Source organism: Pantherophis guttatus, chromosome 5 (assembly GCF_059756535.1).
Source record: "Pantherophis guttatus breed Tessera chromosome 5, ASM5975653v1, whole genome shotgun sequence".
NCBI lineage: Eukaryota > Metazoa > Chordata > Lepidosauria > Squamata > Colubridae > Pantherophis > Pantherophis guttatus.
Genome location: NC_142067.1, coordinates 131,155,762 through 131,173,994, shown reverse-complemented (window position 1 = coordinate 131,173,994; position 18,233 = coordinate 131,155,762). Strand labels below are relative to the sequence as shown.

Here is an 18,233-nt window from a genome sequence, read left to right as displayed (position 1 = left end):
TGGGCTGGTTCAAGGTGCAAAGGGTTCCTGTGGAAGAAAAACCCTCCGTAGCAAAAGTGGGGTTGGGAGTCCAGCCGGCAGAATCATTAACCAGACAAGCCAGACAAGGTCGGGAAAAGAGGATGGCAATAAAGAGAATCAAAGCAGAGGGATCCAAAGACAGGCCAGAGGGGAGCAGCATAAAAGTTCCCCAAAAGAGACTCCGGATCCCTGGCAGGCTGAACTCCTTCAAGCCACCTGAGAGCCAGCCAGGAAAGGGCTGCTTTGCTTCCTTGCAAAAACCATCCGGAGGCAGGGCCAGGATAAGCTCTTTTTATTATTTGTATTTTACTTTCTTATTTTACTTTCTTATACATGCTTTTCTTTTCTTTCCCCATTCATTACAGCCACCCGCCCATCTCGCAGCAGGAGGGACCCCGGGCGGCGGCCCTTGAGTCCGATTCTCTCCCGGCTGCCGGCTGGGAAGTCCGCGGTGCAAACTTCGGTGCCCTCGGCTCCCGTCCGCCTCTCGCTCCGCCCCGGCTTTTGCGCGGCGGCCGAGCGACCGTGGAGCGCCTGGCCAAGCGGAGCCGCCGCCGCGGGCCGGGCAGGGAGGAGCGTCGGGGCTGCATGGCGGGAGCCGGAGCGGCGGGCGGGCCGCGGGTGCTGGTGGTGGGCGCGGGGGCGGCGGGGCTGGGCGCGGCGCAGCGGCTCCTCCGGGGCTCCCGCCGCTTCTCCGCCCACCTGCGCCTGCTGGAAGCCTCGGGGCGCGTCGGGGGCCGCATCCGCAGCGCCCGCTTCGGTGAGCGGGGACGGAGGGCGGAGGGGAGCCAGGAGGAAGGCGGCCCGGGCAGAGACGGCAAAGGCCGGCGGGGCGGCCGGCACCTCCCAAGAGCCGGAGGCGCGGCGGGTCCCGTGGCTGCCGCCCGGGCTTCCCAGGAGCTTCGGGGGCCTGGCTTGCAGGGCCGGGCGGGAGGAGAGGAGAGGAGAGGAGAGGGGCCGGATCCTGCAAGCCGGGGCTGTCGGGGAGCGGAGCGGCGGAGGCGTGGCTGAAAGAGGGGCTCCTTTCCCCCGCAGGGAAGGGCGTGGTGGAGGTGGGGGCGCAGTGGATCCACGGCCCTTCCAAGGGAAACCCCGTCTTCCAGCTGGCGTCGGAGGCCGGCCTGCTCGACCAAGAGGCGCTGTCGGAAGAAAACCAGCAGGTGGAAGTGCAGGGGCATCCGGCGGGGCCCTTCGCCTGGTACTCCAGCCAGGGCCGGGAGCTGAGCCCCGAGCTGGTGGATGCCGTGGGCGCCTTCTTTTCGGGGCTCCTGGAAGAAGCCCGCGCCTTCGTGCACCTGGATCCCCCGCCGGTGCCCAGCGTGGGGGAGTACCTGAAACGGGCCATAGCCCGGAAGCTGGAGGAATCGCCCGACGGGGAAGAGACCAGGCGCCTCCAGTTGGCCGTCCTGCACGCCTACTTCAACCTGGAGTGCTGTGTGAATGCGACGGACAGCCTGGAGGAGTTGGCGCTGGGGCCCTTCGGGGAGTACACCATGCTTCCTGGCCTGGACTGCACCTTTCCCAAGTGAGTTCCCCCCCCCCTCCCAACTCCCCTTTCAAAAAAGAATTGAATGAGCCTCCTGTTCTTCTTTCAACCCCAAGTTTTCTCTGCTTGTCCTGGATGTCAGGTGTTAGCTTTGGAAGGACAAAATGGGTCCCACCCAAGAGATTAGGCATGTGTGTGCGTGCGCTTTTGCATGTGGGAGTTTCTGCTAAGTAGATGCGCTTCAGCAATTCCTCACACCTTCCATCATCTCTCCTCTGGATGGAATGTCAAGGTTTATTTCCATCCCCTGTTCTGGTGCTTCTCCTTTTTTATAGAGGGCATTTTGGATTCTGAACCTCCGGTTTAATAAGAGCAGATCGGCCCCGGAGTACGCTTCAGGCTGCCCACTCTTGTGTGTGTTCCTCCTAGCGGTTTTCAAGGTCTCACAGACCACATCATGGCGTCTCTACCCAAAGGCCTCGTGCTGTTTGACAAGCCGGTGAAGACAATCCATTGGGGAAGGTCCAACTTGGAGGAGGGCTCCACAGGCCGACTCTTTGGCGTGCAGGTGGAATGTGAAGACGGAGAAAAGTTCTTGGCAGACCACGTCATCGTTACGGTGCCTTTAGGTAAATCTCAGTGGCTGTCTGCACGTGGGCTTGTGGCCAGTACAACACAAGAGCTTTACTTTGGCTGCCTGGTCAATGTGTGGCTGCCTGGTTAGCAAGCAGTCACCTGGAGAAGGCCAGGGAGAAGCCCCCTGAAGAGGAAATACTTGTTACTTTTAGCTCTCAAATTTGAGAGAGTTGAATTGTAGGATCTATGTTTTTACAGTTTTTTGTGTATCTTGCCTCAAAATGGCAGGGACCAATGCCATCCGTATTAAAACTGAGAACGATTCAGTGGACCACACAAAGTGGAATCGGTGCCAAGTTAGTCCCTGACATGTAAATTTTCTTTAAAGGATTCACGATTTATTTAATGTCACTTTGTTGCTTTAGTTTTTTAAAAAATGTCTATAAGTGGTTGCTTATAAAAGCATGTTCAGTGTATAACACTGGAACATTTCTATAGAAACAATCATTATAAATGTATTCGTTGGATTTCCTTTAGAATGGCTGCGTGTACGCATATGTTTGGGTGCGTGTCTCAGGCTCTGAGCTGCTGATCTCTAAAGTTATGTTTTCTCTGTGAAATCAGGCAACCAAGAAGTTAATGTTGAAGCAGAAGCCACCATCAGCCCTGGGAATGGAACTTTGTCCTCCCTTTTATCAAATGAGTTCCTCATTCCCTCTCTTCCTCTCTCTTGTTTTAATTAGAAGACTGAGAAAAAGAAGGCAGGTCAATCAAAATATTTATTTTTCCACACAAAAGAGTGTTAAGCCACTCTTATTTTTGATATCTGAAGTATTTCTCTGGCCTTCATAACCAGTGTACCATAAAACACCATCAGACAAACAGGAGATCATCATGTTTCCTGGACTTCAGCTCCCGCGGTGTTCTTGAATGTTTCCTCAATAAACTTATTCAAAAAGGTTTGGAGGAATTTCCCTCAAATTCTGGTTGGCTCTAATCTGTGCTCTATCATTTCCCTCTTTGTAGGTTTCCTCAAAGAACACCAGGAGTCCTTTTTTTGCCCTCCTCTCCCATCCCAGAAGCTGGAAGCAATACGACGTTTGGGTTTTGGGACTTCCAATAAAATTATTTTGGAATTTGAAGAACCATTCTGGAAGCCGGACGCTGAAATAATTGAGGTGGTGTGGGAAAACAAGTCCCCACTGGAGGAGCGTCCTGCTGATTTGAGAAATAGCTGGTTCCAGAAGATTGCTGGCTATGTTGTTCTCCAGCCCCCTGAGAGGTGAGGGGGAGAAGGGGGGATTGAAATGGGCTTCTTGGGAAGGGAAGCTTTGATCATGCCATGGATCTCAAAGCAGAGGGAGCAGCTGGGCTTGAAGCAGGAACAGCAAACAAGTTACAGTACTCCGTAACCCATAATGATGTTTGCAAGCTTTGCAGAGTTGCTATCCATCGGCTGATGCTATGTTATTTTACGATAGATCTTACAAGTAAATAAAATAGAATTTATTTATTATGTATTCTGAAGTTTATTTGCTGCCTGCCAGTCAGGTGGAACTAAAGAAGCTTCTTGGATGAGAAGTGAAATGTTTTCAAAGAAAAAAAACCCCAAAATCCAGTTTCCTTTTGGAAAAAGCACCTTTGGGACTAGCTTTGTCTTGTTTTTCCTCCTGTTTTTGAATTTACAGGCACGGCCATATCCTTTGCGGCTTCATCGCTGGAAGAGAATCTGAATTTATGGAGACCCTGTCAGATTCTGAAGTTCTTACAACTTTGACTCAAATATTTCGTAAAATAACAGGTATGTGGTCTTTCTGGGCAATTGCCGGATGATGTGTAACCATGTCTTAGTATCTATTAAATTATATGCCAGCCATTTCACGTTTCGAGGCAACTGAGCAGCTACCTCAGGATTCTGCTAGAAAGGCGGGCCTAAATTTTCTACCCAGTTTGGGAGGGAGGGAGGATTGAAGGGAGCTCCACCCATCCTGCCTTCCCTGAACATGGCGATTTCCTGGTGGACTCTGTATTTTCAAATTGCTAAAAAAGGCATGGGTGTAATTCGAATGAACTCCGGAGTAGAAATTAAAAAGCTAATTTGTGCTGTGTTTGTTTTGATCAGGAAATCCACAACTGGCTCCTCCGAAGAATATACTGAGATCTAGATGGCATAGTGAACCTTACACCAAGGGATCCTACAGTTATATAGCTGTAGGAAGTTCTGGGGATGACGTTGATCGGCTTGCTCAGCCCCTCCCTGAGGACACCTCTGACTCCAAGGTAACCCTGGTGGGCCTAGAGCAGCCTTTCTCAGCCCTGGCCCTTGGAAGGTCTGTGGACTTCAAATGTTACTTTGCTACCTGAAAAGGGTTTTGATGGATAAAGGATTGGTTAAGGTTTTACACCACCTTTATTTAAATAACTCCGGTATGGTGGACATATCTAATACTCCTTCCTCCTCCTCTTTCCCCCACAACAACATTCCTGTGAGGTGGGTTGGGCTGAGAAAGAATGACTGCCCCAAAGTCACCCAGCTGGCTTTGATGCTTCAGGTGGGACTGGAACTCCCAGTCTCCTGGTTCCTAGCAATTGGATTGATTGATAGCTGCCACATCCCGAGAACTGTTCCACCTTCCGCCATGGCTGGGTTGGGTTAGACCAGTGGTTCCCAACGAGGGGCCTGCACCCCACAGGCGGGCAATTTGATTTTTAATGGGGGCAGTTCGGAACCTTGTTTAAACCAAATTAATGGCCTTTTAGGCTTCCTCCGCGTGAGTAGGAGTTCACTTCTTGAATAGTAAGGATTTTAGAGGTGCTTAGGTGGGGCATGGCCAAAAAAGGTTGGGAACCACTGGGTTAGACCCAGGAATAACTTTTGCCCCTTCTCCCGACAGGTCCTGCCCCAGCTTCTCTTTGCGGGGGAGGCCACCCATCGCTCCTTCTTTTCCACCACCCACGGGGCTTTGTTGTCTGGCTGGAGAGAAGCAAACCGCCTCATCCAACTCTACGACTCGCTCCTGGAGGCTCCGCCTGCGAGGCTGGAAGCTGGCAAGTGACACGGCGCTGCCTTTTCCTGTGCTACTTTTCCCACCAAAGATCAGGAAACGGTGGGGAATTCTTTTAATTAGTCTGATAAGGTTCCAGGAATCTTTGTTCCCAGAGTTAATTACTGGGAGTATTTTTGTCCAAAGATATGACAACACTAATATCCGAACCATGTGCATTATCCCGTTTAAATAACCTTCTGCTTATGTTGCTGTTTCTACCTCATCTCTTCCTCAAATGCTCCTGAAGTCACCTACCATGGAAAATGAGCTGACACCTTTAATTGCAATGGCTAAATTTATACAAAGCATTAAGCCACAAATTAGGAACCGTATTTTGGCTTACTGAGTCACTAATACAAGCATTTTAAGCCATTTTGGGAATTATTTGGCTTTGACTTATTACACGAAAGAACCTAGTCTGTTTGTAAGCCTAGTTTATAGCTTGGTCTGTTATACCAATGTGATGATGTGATAAGCTATGGATTTGCATTCTGCACAAACCCACCGTCTTAAACGTACTTTTTATAATACTCCCTCAATGCTGCTGAGGCTTCTCCGCAAATTGTCTTCTCACACTGTGCTGAGCAATGTATGTGTCTGTGTTGCTTAATCCGCTGTATGAATCCAGTCATTTTAACTATGATCTGTTTGAAACATCTTCATGGATTATAAAGTTGATTTGTTTGAGAGAAGCTCTACTCAACGTTAGCCATACTTATTCACAAATGCAAACTGGGTTATTAAAAGCAGGTGTTCTATGTCCTTATTACTGTATAGCAGGGGTTTCAAACTGCATTTCTTCAAGGATCACCATTGTAGTTCTCTGCGGGCTGGTGGGGGGGGGGGGAAGCCGGGACGGATGCCTCCAGCACTCTGCCAGCCAAAAACAGGGCCCATAGAGGCCTCCCAAGGCTCCCACACAACCAGTTTTCGGCCTCCAGCAACACTGTGCCAGCCAAAAGTGGGCCGCAAGGCTGCACGGCCCGTTTTTGGCCGGCAGAGTGCTGCTGGAGGTCGGGGAAGCCAAAAACGGGCAGCAGGGGGCTCACACATGGCCCATTTTAGCTGGCAGAAGCACCGTGGGCCGGTCCTTTGATATTTCCAGGCTGGTCCCAGGGGCCGGATTTAAGCACCCCGCGGGCTGGATCCAGTGCACACCCCTGCTGTACAGTAACAAAAAGCCTGGAAATCTCTCTTTGCATTTACAGGCACACTTATCCACTGCCAAACAGTGGTTCTTCAAACCAATTATCTGATTTCATGTTGCCTCCTGAACATTAAATTAACCACACTGGTAAACACTGGTGAAGTTTACGCAACCTTACTAGAATGCAGTGTGGCTGGCTCATCTGTGAGCCTCTCTACGCTCATTCCCCTCTCAACTTTTGATGACTTCATGGAGGGATCCTTGTATTCTTAGCAACCAGATGAACCCAATGACTGACGGCTGTCTTCCAGGATGCTTTTGGGGGCTCTTCTTCTCCTGGTATTGAAATTTCCTGCTGCTCTCATATCCAAGTATTAACTCGGCCTTCTTGATGTGTTTCTTACACCCTCTGCATAGACACACGTGCTGCCTTGGTCAACAAAAGACACCCAGGGTATTAATTGTCCACAGAGCTCCATTCTTCTTTCTCGTTCAATGTAACCTCTTCTAGCAAAGTTGATTGAAAGAAAATGTGATCAAAATACTATAAAATGTTAATATCTGTAATATGCTTTCATTGCTTTTCCCAAAACTGTCACATGATTTGTATTTTATAAACCAAACCTTTCGTTAGAAATTCTGCTTATCAGAAACTCAGTGGTGGGGGGCCATAATTCCAATGACCCAGGTGCTTCAAAAACCACTTGTGGTGTAGGGAGTAAGATGGTGACGCATGTTCATTAATCACTTTTTTAATGTTTTATGACACCGTCATTGCTGAGTTAATCTTACAACAGTGATAATAAAGTCATTGTCCACTCAGACTTATAAATATGCAGGGAGAAAAATCTTTTTATGCAAGGCTCAAATTCTTTAAAGTGTCCTGAATAAAGCTTAGGGCATATTTATAGAGCACGTTCTTCTCATATAGAGAAAAATGAGAATCCTCTGGCTGTTATTCTCTATCGGTCCTTTTGCAGGGCAAAAAGTCTTCGGATAGGTCTACAACTCCAGTGTGGGAGGAGATGTTCCTTAAATATTTGCCCTGTCGCTTTCTTACATTTCTCAGCCTAATCATAGCTGTATTCACAAGACACGTTAAGTCGCATTTTTGTTTGTTTTGTGCAAACCCAGCCCCGGAGTTTATAGCTCACGTAGCGCAATGTGTGAATCCAGGAAGTTGGGTTTTCTGTTATTCAGCTAAGCTAATCAGGCTTAAGAGCACAGTGTGAAACATAGAATTAAAGCAGAAGCAAGAATCTCTACCTGGTGATTTCAGAAAGCACCGGAGGATCACAACCCCTTTTACATGTCAAAAGAACAAAAACAGGTTGGGTACAGTACCAACCCCATCCACTGTCAGAACGTGGCTGGGAATTAGGAAAGCGTGATCAAGTTAACCAAGCAAATAGTACAAACACAGCCCGTGGTGAGTAAAGCCAGTCACGCCCCCCGTGATTTAATAGCAGCCGCACATCCAGAGCCTGTCGGGAGATGCGTCTTGGAGATGCCTCAAGATGGGTGCCGGGCCTTTCGGTGGCCGTCTGGTGCGCCGCCCGCCCCAAGAGCAGCTAATACCAGTTGGTGCAGCAGATGAGGAACCTGGCGTCCTCCAGCGGGGCCAGGAGCCAGGCCTGGCAGTAGCTCTTGGGGTGACCGGCCTCCTCGGGGGGCAGCTGCCCGGGGCTGCGGTCGGCATCTTCCTGGATGGGCTCCTCCTCCTGGTGGAGGGCCTGGCTGGGCTCCAGCTCAGCTGCTGCCAAGGGGTCTCCGTGGTCGGAGGAGCTCATGGCGAGGGGCTGGGAGGACGGAGAGAGAGAGAGGAGAGGATGGGACTCAGGGCAGAACCCCCACCTGGACCGCCAAGGGTGGCTTCCAACCCCAAAGGCAGCCCGGACACTGATGGGGGGTTTGCCCCGCCTTTGACAGGTGAGGCCCAGGTGAGGTAGGCAGCCCCTGGGAAGGGAGGGAGGCCTTGGGTGGAGGGAGGGAGGGATGGGTGGGTGGGGAGGGAGGGAGGGAGATGGGATAGACAGGCAGCTCAAGGGGAGGGGGGGGAGGAGCTGGGCCGAGAGACGCTTCCGCGCTCCTGATCCCGCCGGTCCTGCCTGGCGACGCTTCCTGGGGGTCCCTGGAGGGCAGTTGGGGGTCAGCCACCCCCTCCTCACCTGCTCCTCCGCCTCCGCCTCCTCCTCCTCCTCCCCCCCGGAGGGCTCCTTCTCCGCGCCTTCGGGCTCCAGGGCTGCCGAGCGCCCGGGACGCCGCCTCTCCCTCCTCTTCCTCCCTCCTTCCTCTTCCTCGGCCCTCCAGACGGGCGACTGAGCCACGCCCTCCCAGTCATGGCGTCACAAGCGCCCCCTTCGGTGGGAGGGGCCTCGCAGACGACATCCGGGCGCGCCCGCGGGGCCTCGCCGACGTCATCCGAGCGCGCCGCCTCGGCCTGCTGGGTCCCCGGGCGGCGCAGGATGCGGCTGGCGGGGGCGCTGCTGCGGGCGGCTGGCGGCGGGGGCGGCTGGCGGGAGCGCTTCGAGTGCGGCGGCCGCGACGTGGCGCGCTGGTTCCCCGGGCACATGGCTCGAGGCACGGCCGGGGCAGCGGGGGGGCGGGCGGGCGGGCGAGGGGCCTCCGTCGGGTGGGCGGGCGGGACGGAGGTTGCAACGGTGCCTCTTTCCCCCCGCAGGGCTGAAGGACATGAGGAAGAGCCTGCGCTCCGTGGACGGCCTGCTGGAGGTGCACGACGCCCGCATATCCTTCGGCCGGGCCCCGCGGCGCTCGCTTTGCTCAGGAGAGGCTGGGGCGGGGCGGGGGGGGAGAGAGAGCCCCGCTTGCACCGCCTCCGTGGAGCCTCCTTGGCCCAGCACCCTCTACCCGAGCCTTCGCCTCTGCCTCGGGCATCCCAGAGAACGGAGCAGGTGTTCTGGTGTGGAGCCGGCACAAGGCAGCCGTTCGTCCGGGCTGGTATAAGGACTCCTGCCTTTGGGGCTGGACTAGAGGACCTCCCGGGGCCCTTCCAGCCCTAAGATCCTAAGGCTATCTGTGCAGGCAATATGGGGTGCATGGAAGTGTCTGGCTGAGATGAGGCAGTCGAGGTCAGGGATCTGCAAATGACCGACCGGCCTCCTTCCATCCAGTGGCCGACTCTGCCCCCCCCCAACCTCCCCTCCCACCTTCTGGCCTGGCTGTGCTGGAGACCACAAGGCTGTTTCTGCATAGCTTTGGACTCTTCCTTCTCTAAGGGAAACCTTGATCCATCGATCTAAAAGAGATCACTGAGGGGTTGGGGCTGGTTTGCACCCAACAGGTGGATCCTGAATACAGACCTTTCCCACTCTTGAACCCCAGCTCCAGCCAGGCTGTGCTATGGGACAGACCCTCTGGGGGCTTCCTCTCTGCTCCCCATTGCTCTGTCTGCAAGAGAGACCAGCACCAGGGTGGAGTGTACTGTCTCAGCCACAAAACCCGGCAAGGAGGCAGGAGGGGCAAGTTGGATTATATTCCCTACCTGCAGCATCTCAGTCTGCCTCTCCCAGATACCCTGGATTGTCCACATGGAATATTTTGGACACCAAAACATCCCTCCTCTTCCAGAACTGCTGGGCTGCCTTAGGAGAGGGTGACCGTGAGGGAGCTCATGGTCATGAGAGAATGTTCTTGGTAAACAATAAGTAGCCCATCTTTTTGCTGGGAAAGGAAACTGTGCATATGGGGTCAAAAGTCCAGCATTTTGTTTAGTTCTGACCTCCAGCGTTTTGTTTTAGAGAGACTGGTTGCCCTTTTTCACGGTTTCCACAGCTTTTTATGTTGTTGAGGCAGGATTTACCTTTGTGGGATCCATGCTGATTTTCTTTGAAGAAATGGTGTTCTTCAATAGTATTGCAGTAGTTGCTTTCTTCCGTTGACTCTCAGTTCCACCACTTTATTTAGAACAGACTAATTAAGGTGGCCAGCCTATAATTTCCTCTGTCCTTCCTAAGTTTTGAATTTGAGAATGATAGAAGTTGGGCTCCCATGCTGTCTTCACCTACCAGTCTTCATGGTGCAGGTAGTAAATCTGTGCTCCCCTTTGTGCATCTGGATTGTGGGTCTTTATTTCCTTAGCACATGCACATTCCACTTTCCGGGCGGAATCCTGTCTTGAAGGAAGTCCTGGGGATCCGTCCACATTTGCTGGTGTTGAATAAAATGGATTTGGCAGATCTGACCTACAAGTCGGTGAGTAGAGTCTTGTCGGTTTTTCCTCTTTCATAGACTGCAGGCTGAACCAGAGTTTGGGAAACACCCTTAAGTGTCCAAATAAGGATGGGAAATAGTTCTTTCAGCTTGGATTGCTTGTTAGAATGTTGGCCCTGTCAAACAATTCATGCTAACTTTACAGTAGGGAATTTGAACTTTCGCTGTTGTTATTTTGTGTCTGATTTCAGATCTGCTTTGGCCTGTTTGATAACACCTGGCTTCTTCATCAGACTCTTGCCTTATTGATTACTTTATTGATTAAGTAATCAATAAAGCCTCTTGCCTTACTAATATATTTAGTAAGCTGGGTGGCTATAACGAATCTAAATTATAATAACAAGAGCACTAATACTTCCTATGAATCTCTTTGATACGCTCTTAGAGAATTCTGGAACTTTTGGAACAGCAAGGTTTGCAGCACGTTGTCTTCACCGATTGCTTAACAGACGAAAATATCGAGAAGGTAAAATTCCAATGTACAAAATTATATTCTAGTACGATAAGCCTGGATGACGAGAGCTGTTTATTCTAGAACCAATCTTCCTATTCGTTGAAAGATAAAGCGAAGCAGTTGGTACAAAGGAGCCATGGAGTTGGCAGCCTTTTATGTTTCTTGAATGAATGAATAATTGACCTTGTCTCTAATCAGCTGCGGGGGAGAGGGAAAGAGAGAAGGATGAGGAGGCATGGAACCTTAGTTCCCTCCGTCTAAGGACAAAAAAGGCCTGCAGTTCCACTGGATCTGTCTTTTCTTTCCTTGTAGCTCGTTCCCATTCTCACAGGACTGATCAAAAACAGCCAGCGTTATCAGAGGGCGGAGGTGAGTTAAACTGGACATTTTGGAGAACAAAAACATTGCTGTGCTTTTCCTTTGTATTTAAATAACCACTTGGTTAAGAACAAAAAGGACCATCCCGGCCTTTTCTGTGGCAATGTTCCTGATGTGTGGAACGGATTCATTTCTGGTGGGCTTGATTAGCACTCCATTAGATCTGCCCCCTGTACATACGTGAGTGAGTGTGTGTGCGTGCGTGTGTGCATGCGCATACTTGTGCACCTTCACGTGGGTCTTGATGACCACCCTGGACCAGTCCCTGCTGCTTTCTTGGCTTCAAGGTTTTTCAGAAGAGGTTTGCCTCCTTCCTAGGGCTGGGAGAATGTGGCTGGGCCAGGTTCTCCCAGCTAGCTTTGGGCCTAAAGTGGGATTAGAACTCACAGTCTTCAGGTTTCTAGCCTGATGCCTTAACCACTCTGCCAAACTGGTTCTCTCTTACCGCCTATAACTTTAGAGGACCCTAACCTGAAGATCATGAGCTCTATTCAGGATGGCACTTGTCTTGTCAGAAGGTCTTTTACTTTCCTCCCTAAAATTAAATAAAATGGCAAATAATTGCCTCGACAAAGGCAATCATGAATCAGAGCAGACTTTCTTTAGACGGCCCATCCTCTGTGTGTTCCTATTAAGTTCCTCAGAGAAATTCTAAATTTTACAAGGTTAACAAATAATTGAGCATTTTCCTGCATTATGCTTTAAAAGATGAGCCCCTGTGGCTTCCATCTTTTTCAGCCCCCGGGAATACTTCTTTTTAAAATGCAGATTTCATTAAGAACATCATCTGTTCATGCCAGCAGATGTTCAGAGCAAAGGCTCCAGGACGCACAGAGTTGGCTTTTGTAGGTTGCTCCTTTCCAGCCTTATAAGCATCTCAAAAGAGAGAAGAAATGTTTCCTAGGGCTTGGCACAGACCCAGGTTTCAACCATCATTGGCCTGAAGTTAATGGGAACCTGGATATTGAAATGGATGTTTCCATATATGTCACCCTCCAGAAATCTGACAAAATCTTTCTTTTCTTTCTTGCTTGAGCCAAGTGTGTTGTCAAGGTTACTTTCAACTGTTTCTGATTGATTCCAGAATGTGGATAACAACATCATGGTGATCGGTGTGCCGAATGTGGGAAAATCCTCAATCATCAATTCACTGAGAAAGCTACACCTCAGGAAAGGTATTTTCTGTTGCTTCTGCTCAAGCAAACCGATACATTTGAATAGAGCATTCAGTAGAATCGATATACAAGGAGGAAAGTCGTGAGCATGATATAATCCTGAAAACATGGCGGTCTGGTTCAACTTTGCTGAATGTTTCACATTAGTGAATTAGTGATTAGTGATAAATTCTTTTGAAATTTAAAATTTTAAAAACCCAGCCAAGTAAGTTCTTGGAGGCCAAGAAAAGAGTTGTTGGAGAGTGTGAGTTTTTCAGAAATCTGTCCAGCAATAGTGGGAACTGGGTTGACACAGTTACGTGGGGATGAGACATCCCTGCCTGGTTGCCAGAAAAGGACTGGTGAGCCAAGGAGGAGCCAAGATCTCCTTTTGGTTATGGTTGATTACTGGCCTAAAGCAAAAGGGACAATTAGGTCCTCAGCCACTGACAACACGACAAGCTAAGCGTTGCCGTCTTCAATTGCACATAATTGTGTTTTTCTTTTCTTCCTTGCCCTGCGACAAAGGAAAAGCCGCGGCGGTTGGCGGGGCGCCAGGTATAACCAAAGCGGTTCTGACCAGGATCCAGGTAATCCAAGAGTTTCTGCGCCAAATGGGGACAAGTGCACAGACTTGGGTTCTTATTCGAAATGGTGATTCTTAAGTAGAGAACACCTGAATACAGCCCTAGGCAGTGGGTGCCCGAGAGAGCCGATCATTGCCAGCAAAGCTTGGTAGATGCACCCTCTTTCTCCTCCCCTCTTCTCCCTTGTGACCGACTGATAGTAGGGTTGATCTTCTTAACTGAGCGGCTTCCTGTTTCGTTCTCATTAGAGAGGACAATCTGGGTGGGATAATGGGGATTAATAACGTGGCATAGTCCAACACCTGTCGACTTAGAGGTGCATGTCCATGTAACATTTCAGGCCTTCATGGAAATAAAGAATTGCAACCAAATCTAGTAACCAATTGTATGCATTATAACAGTTTTTAAAGCAATATGTCTCAAACAATTGTGCCTTATGTCCCGAGAACCACTTTGATATAGCGGTTAAAGATTGTAGATGCTGGGAGTTTAATCCTGTTTTGGGTATAAAAGTTGGTTGAGCAACCTTGATTTTGTTAGTCATGGTGGGTAACTCTAAAGAAAATGTAAAACAAGTTGATGTCTTCAATCAGCTCTTCGGCATGTCAGAAATCATCGTGTCCTATCATTCTCTGTGGCAGTTTTTGAGACTGTAAAACTGAATGCGATACCTTCCTATTCCAGGTGTCTGAAAAGCCCCTCATGTACTTGCTGGATACTCCTGGGGTGCTGTCTCCCCAAATTGAGTCCGTTGAGACGGGGCTGAAGCTGGCACTATGTGGTGAGAGGACTCCGAGCAGTGTTACAATATGGGACACATGGTTATACACCAATGGGGCACCCCGTTTTGGAGGCGGCTAGTAGACCAGTACAAGATCTCACCTCCACCCCATCTACACATTGTTTTTTAACCATTTTAACATCAATGTTAAGGTTTTAGCTTTTAATGCCTGACGTTTTAAGGTTTTAATCCTATCATTGTTTTCTTCGTTATTTAGAGTATTGTAAGCCACGCAGAGTTGCTTGGCAGAGGGTTGGGAAGCGTACACATTTAATAAATAAATGAGATTAAGGACTTGGACCAGAATCGAGAGAACTAGATTCAAGTTCACCCTCAACCACGAGCCCTCATTGGCTGATGTTGGGTCCCTCCTTCCCACTATCCATCCCCCTTTGCCAGATTGTAGCAAAGATCCAATGAAGGAAGATCCCCATGGAAGCTGTCCTGAGCCCTTGAAGAAAAGGCAGGCCAGGCAACCGAACATGAAAATGTGAATGATAGGGTTGGTGGGCGAGGGAGCCTTTGGGTCCTGCTGGATGAGCACAGGAGGGCCCTGGAATCCGTCTGCTTTGCCAAGGAAGGAGGCCAGTCAGCAATCACTTTGCCCAGCGGTTTTGACTTGGGCTTCTTTTTCCCTGCTCCTTTGTGTAACCTAACATTTCCTTGTGTGAAACTTACTAGTGGAGGGTGACATTTGCTGTTTCCACAGCCTTGAGAGTCTAATTCCTGCAGTGTTTGTTTAATGTCCATAGAGTCCAGATGTGTTGCCCCCTCTCCAAATTGGCATCCACCCTTAAATCTGATTTTCCGGCTCTGTCGCTCCGTGTCTGGAGTTTTTTGGGTTGCAGCCATCGTGTCACTGCCTGCCCTACTTCACCAGCAGGACTACCTCTACATTTTCCTCTTCTTCTTCCTTTACTCAGGGGCAATTCTTGATCACCTGGTGGGAGTGGAGGTCATTGCTGACTACCTTCTGTATGTGCTGAACCAGCAGCAGCAATTCAGGTGAGGCGGCCCCTGAGCTTGTGTGTGGGCCACAGGGGGACCCTCCATAAGCCTCAGGCATCTTTCCCCCCTCCCCACCACTCCTGTTCCGCAGTTACGTGGAGCGTTACGGGCTGAGTGGCCCCTGCGATGAGGTGGAGAGTGTACTCAGAAGCATAGCACGGCACCTGGGCAAAGTGCAAAAAGTCCAGGTCCTGACTGGCACAGGTGAGTCCTTGTCCTCCTGTCACTGGGAAGCTCTCTGGCTACAGGTCAAGGGGGTGGGGGGGGGAGGTGCTTCTGAGTCCACCAGTGGGTGATGGCAGAGCCCAGGGATGGAGGCTTAACGGAGGGCCATGCATTAGTAGACCAGGTTGTTCTGACTCTACAAGTCTGGAGGGTTTTTGTTTTTCCCCTTTTGGGGAGGAAAGACCACCGGGGCTGAGCACTGAGGCTTCTCCTTTCGGCAGGGAATGTGAACGTATCGGTCCCCAATTACAACGCAGCAGCCTGTGAATTCATCTACACCTTCCGTAAAGGGCTTCTGGGGAAGGTAATGCTGGATCAAGGGAGTGAGATCCTTGACTGACCTTCCCCTGGAGTTTTCTTCTGGAAAGTTCCCAGGATCTACCAGGAGCAGGAGGTAGGAGCAACACCGTGTGCTTAAGGAAGGCTAGGCCAGTGTGACTTTGCCAGTACCTCTGGGATAGACACATACATACCCTGTTTTCCCCCAAAATAAGACATTATCCCCTGATAATAAGCCCAATTGGGCTTTTGAGCGCAAGGCAATAAGGCCAAGCGCTTATTTCAGAGTTCAAAAAAATATAAGGCATGGTCTTATTTTGGGGGAAACACGGTAGATATATAGTGACGGATAACTCCCTGCACTGCTTTGTGGAGGCCTTTCCTTTCTTCAGAAGCTCAGCTGGGTTGGGCCTTGCAACGTCCACGTGGCTATTACAGACGGTCCTTTTGGGTTAATGCAAACTCCCTTGGAAGAGCCTCCCCTTGGGCTTTTTTCAATGACTAATCCTGGATCATTTGATATCTATTTTCCAGTCCTCCGTGCTGTATCTTCAGGGGATGGACGCCGGCTTGTGTTGGATGACAAAGCAATAGCTGGAGAGATCTATGGTTTACCTCTTATTTAAAAAGAACTTTGGAGGCCGATTGCACTGCTTTGTGATCTGTTCAAACCACATAATCCGATAACATTGTTGCAAGTTAAACTTGCTATCCCATGTTTTGTAACAGAGCTGTATCCCATAGTTTTGGCTTCCCTTTTTGGATATTATGAATAAATAATTTTAAGATTGCTTTTCCATTGGTATTGCACCAACTTCCCTCCTGCCAAGGAAGAAAGAAAGAACAGTATAACTCCATCAAGGATGCAGAAGACACAGAGGATAAAAGCAAGAATAAAAGGAAGATGTGAACTGACTTACGAAGGAGAGAAGCAACCAAGAACTAAGGAGAACAATCAGCCAGTGGAACAGGAGTTGCCTTCAGAGGTGGTGGGTGCTCCAACCCTGGAGGTTTTTAAGAAGAGAACGGACAGCCACCGGTCTGAAATGGCACACGGTCTCCTGCTTGAGCAGGGGGTTGGACTGGAAGACCTCCAAGGTCCCTTCCAACTCTCTTATTCTATTCTGGAGTTCTAAACTGAAGAAGTTTCTTGGATGTGAAGTGAAACGCCTTCAAGGAAAAGGAGAAAACCCAAGGAAGTCCCGTTGCCTTTTGGGGGGAAAAAGCTGCTTTGGGACAACCATGACCTGCATGACTGAGAGTCTCCACAGACATCAAAGGCCGTGGTGGAAGGAGGCGTCGCTGGCTGAAGATACGGATCGTGAAGAGAATTTTGCCATCGTCCCTGATCAGAAGCGGAATACAAGTCCACAGTGCAGAAAGGCTGCCCCATCGCAGTGGCCAGCAGCTTCTGTAACTGCAGGGATGAGTCCAGGCAGCCGCCAGGAGTCAAAAGCTCACAACAAGGACACACCATCCGGTGCATTTGCCGTAATGTCCCTTCCTTCACCTGCTCATCATTGGGAAACAAAACCTGCTCATTTCCCCCCAGAGCCTTACAGTCCAAAATGCCACACGCACACCAGGCGATTGTAATGACTTTTATTAAATGAGCTGATCACCAGCAGGTAAAGGAATATCAGGAACCGTTCCTAGTTCTGTTTGCACCCAGACATCATAGGTAGGAATGTATGAAAATGTTTTTCTTAAAACGTCTCGGAGTGGATAAATTAATAAATCAGGGCAAAGGTCCATTTGGAGCAGCATTGCGTGTGACACGGGATCCATTCAGCTGCATGGGGGAAAAGTTCATAGCCAGGGAAAGCTCCTATGTCTTCTCTCTCATCGCTGGCACTGAAGATGCGTCTCTTGTATGTAATGCAAAATTCATGGCCATCAAATCTAATAGCTCTACAAATTTGTCTAATCCATTTTATAATCTTTTCAAGAGCCGTCATAATAACTGAGGGCAGCAAATGTCGTATTAACCGCGCAAAGCTGTTTATTGGGCCTGAATCTCCCTACTGAATTTCTGAAAACTCTGGCAGATTTTCAAAACCGTGGTGGTCAGATTGAAAGGAGATGGCTGACCCAATTAGCTCTTTCCCCAAAATGAATTTTTAGCGGCCTTTGAGGGCAGAAATCTCCCAGCCAAAAGGAGGTGAATGAGACATTTTCAGCATCCCCCAGCTGTTGCAAGGGCATTTGAGAAGCTTTTCCACAGGAAATAAAATCACATTCATAACCATAACAACAATGGCAGCCTGTCCAGCTCAGCGCCCAGCCCTTTCTGTCCTCGACCCTCGCCGCCTTCTGCCTCCTTGGAGAACACGGCTGCCTCTGAGTGATTCAGCCGTTCGCACCAACATGGCAGCTGCCCCCTTCAGCCAGTTCAGAACACAAAGCAAGAAGGCTTCCCCCCATTTTGCCCAAAAGAAGAGCCGCCTGCTACGGGCCGAACTCTCTCAGTTCAAGGCGGACAAGGAAACGGGGTTGAATTATAACTGATTTTTTTCCCATAGTAGCCTTGAACATGATAAGAGCCGATAATATTTTGCTTTTCTTAGTTACTCAGGATAGCAGACGAGGTATTGTCCCCTCACTTGAACCTCACAACTACCTTGTGATCTATAATTTGGCCTCAAGAGAAATGAGTAGCCAAAAACTGTCCGTGGTTGAGTCCAACTTGTCTCTTCCATGTCTACCACGTTCTCCACGCTGACCTCCGAGCTCCCACCTGGGTGGACCTAGTGCGGAATGACTCCGAAGTTAAAAGCTCCTTGGGTGGACAAGGCACCAGAGGGAGGAATTCTTCCCTAGAGATTCACCGTATAAAAGTAGCAATAAATTGTTGGCAGAA

The 18,233-nt window shown here is 49.7% G+C and overlaps 2 protein-coding genes and 1 long non-coding RNA gene across 4 annotated transcripts; 2 read left to right on the top strand and 1 right to left on the bottom strand.

The window, feature by feature from the left end:
• Nucleotides 1-504: 504 nt before the first annotated feature.
• Nucleotides 505-5,822, top strand: PAOX (polyamine oxidase). The gene is made up of 7 exons (XM_034415810.3): nt 505-781; nt 1,057-1,546; nt 1,937-2,136; nt 3,110-3,365; nt 3,772-3,884; nt 4,206-4,363; nt 4,978-5,822. The coding sequence occupies exons 1-7, from the start codon at nt 610-612 to the stop codon at nt 5,137-5,139; spliced, it is 1,551 nt and encodes a 516-aa protein (XP_034271701.3). The 5' UTR covers nt 505-609; the 3' UTR covers nt 5,140-5,822.
• Nucleotides 5,823-7,013: 1,191 nt separating this feature from the next.
• LOC148113575 (uncharacterized) lies at nt 7,014-8,626 on the bottom strand. The gene is made up of 2 exons (XR_015734596.1): nt 8,446-8,626; nt 7,014-8,076 (listed from the first exon to the last, which is right to left on the bottom strand). It is a non-coding gene; the product is annotated as an uncharacterized LOC148113575 (long non-coding RNA).
• Nucleotides 7,795-18,233, top strand: MTG1 (mitochondrial ribosome associated GTPase 1). 2 transcript variants are annotated; one of them, XM_087895621.1, is made up of 12 exons: nt 7,795-8,206; nt 8,958-9,024; nt 10,387-10,489; nt 10,893-10,973; nt 11,274-11,330; nt 12,424-12,514; nt 13,022-13,083; nt 13,765-13,861; nt 14,785-14,866; nt 14,961-15,073; nt 15,316-15,488; nt 15,908-18,233. In XM_087895621.1, exons 1-11 carry the CDS (start codon nt 7,795-7,797, stop codon nt 15,432-15,434), a joined length of 1,284 nt encoding a protein of 427 aa, XP_087751747.1. In that variant the 3' UTR covers nt 15,435-15,488; nt 15,908-18,233. The 2 variants fall into 2 exon arrangements, with proteins under 2 accessions (XP_087751747.1, XP_087751748.1); XM_087895622.1 differs by lacking the exon at nt 7,795-8,206 and adding an exon at nt 8,663-8,857.

What these genes read in the sequence shown, in the direction of transcription:
- MTG1 (XM_087895621.1), top strand. Translation starts at nt 7,795, where the DNA reads ATGGGTGCCGGGCCTTTCGGTGGCCGTCTGGTGCGCCGCCCGCCCCAA. An exon ending in CAGACGAAAATATCGAGAAG is followed by an intron (nt 10,974 to 11,273) that starts GTAAAATTCCAA and finishes CTTTCCTTGTAG; the next exon opens with CTCGTTCCCATTCTCACAGG. An exon ending in AGCGTTATCAGAGGGCGGAG is followed by an intron (nt 11,331 to 12,423) that starts GTGAGTTAAACT and finishes GATTGATTCCAG; the next exon opens with AATGTGGATAACAACATCAT.
- PAOX (XM_034415810.3), top strand. Translation starts at nt 610, where the DNA reads ATGGCGGGAGCCGGAGCGGCGGGCGGGCCGCGGGTGCTGGTGGTGGGC. An exon ending in CATCCGCAGCGCCCGCTTCG is followed by an intron (nt 782 to 1,056) that starts GTGAGCGGGGAC and finishes TTTCCCCCGCAG; the next exon opens with GGAAGGGCGTGGTGGAGGTG. An exon ending in AATATTTCGTAAAATAACAG is followed by an intron (nt 3,885 to 4,205) that starts GTATGTGGTCTT and finishes TGTTTTGATCAG; the next exon opens with GAAATCCACAACTGGCTCCT.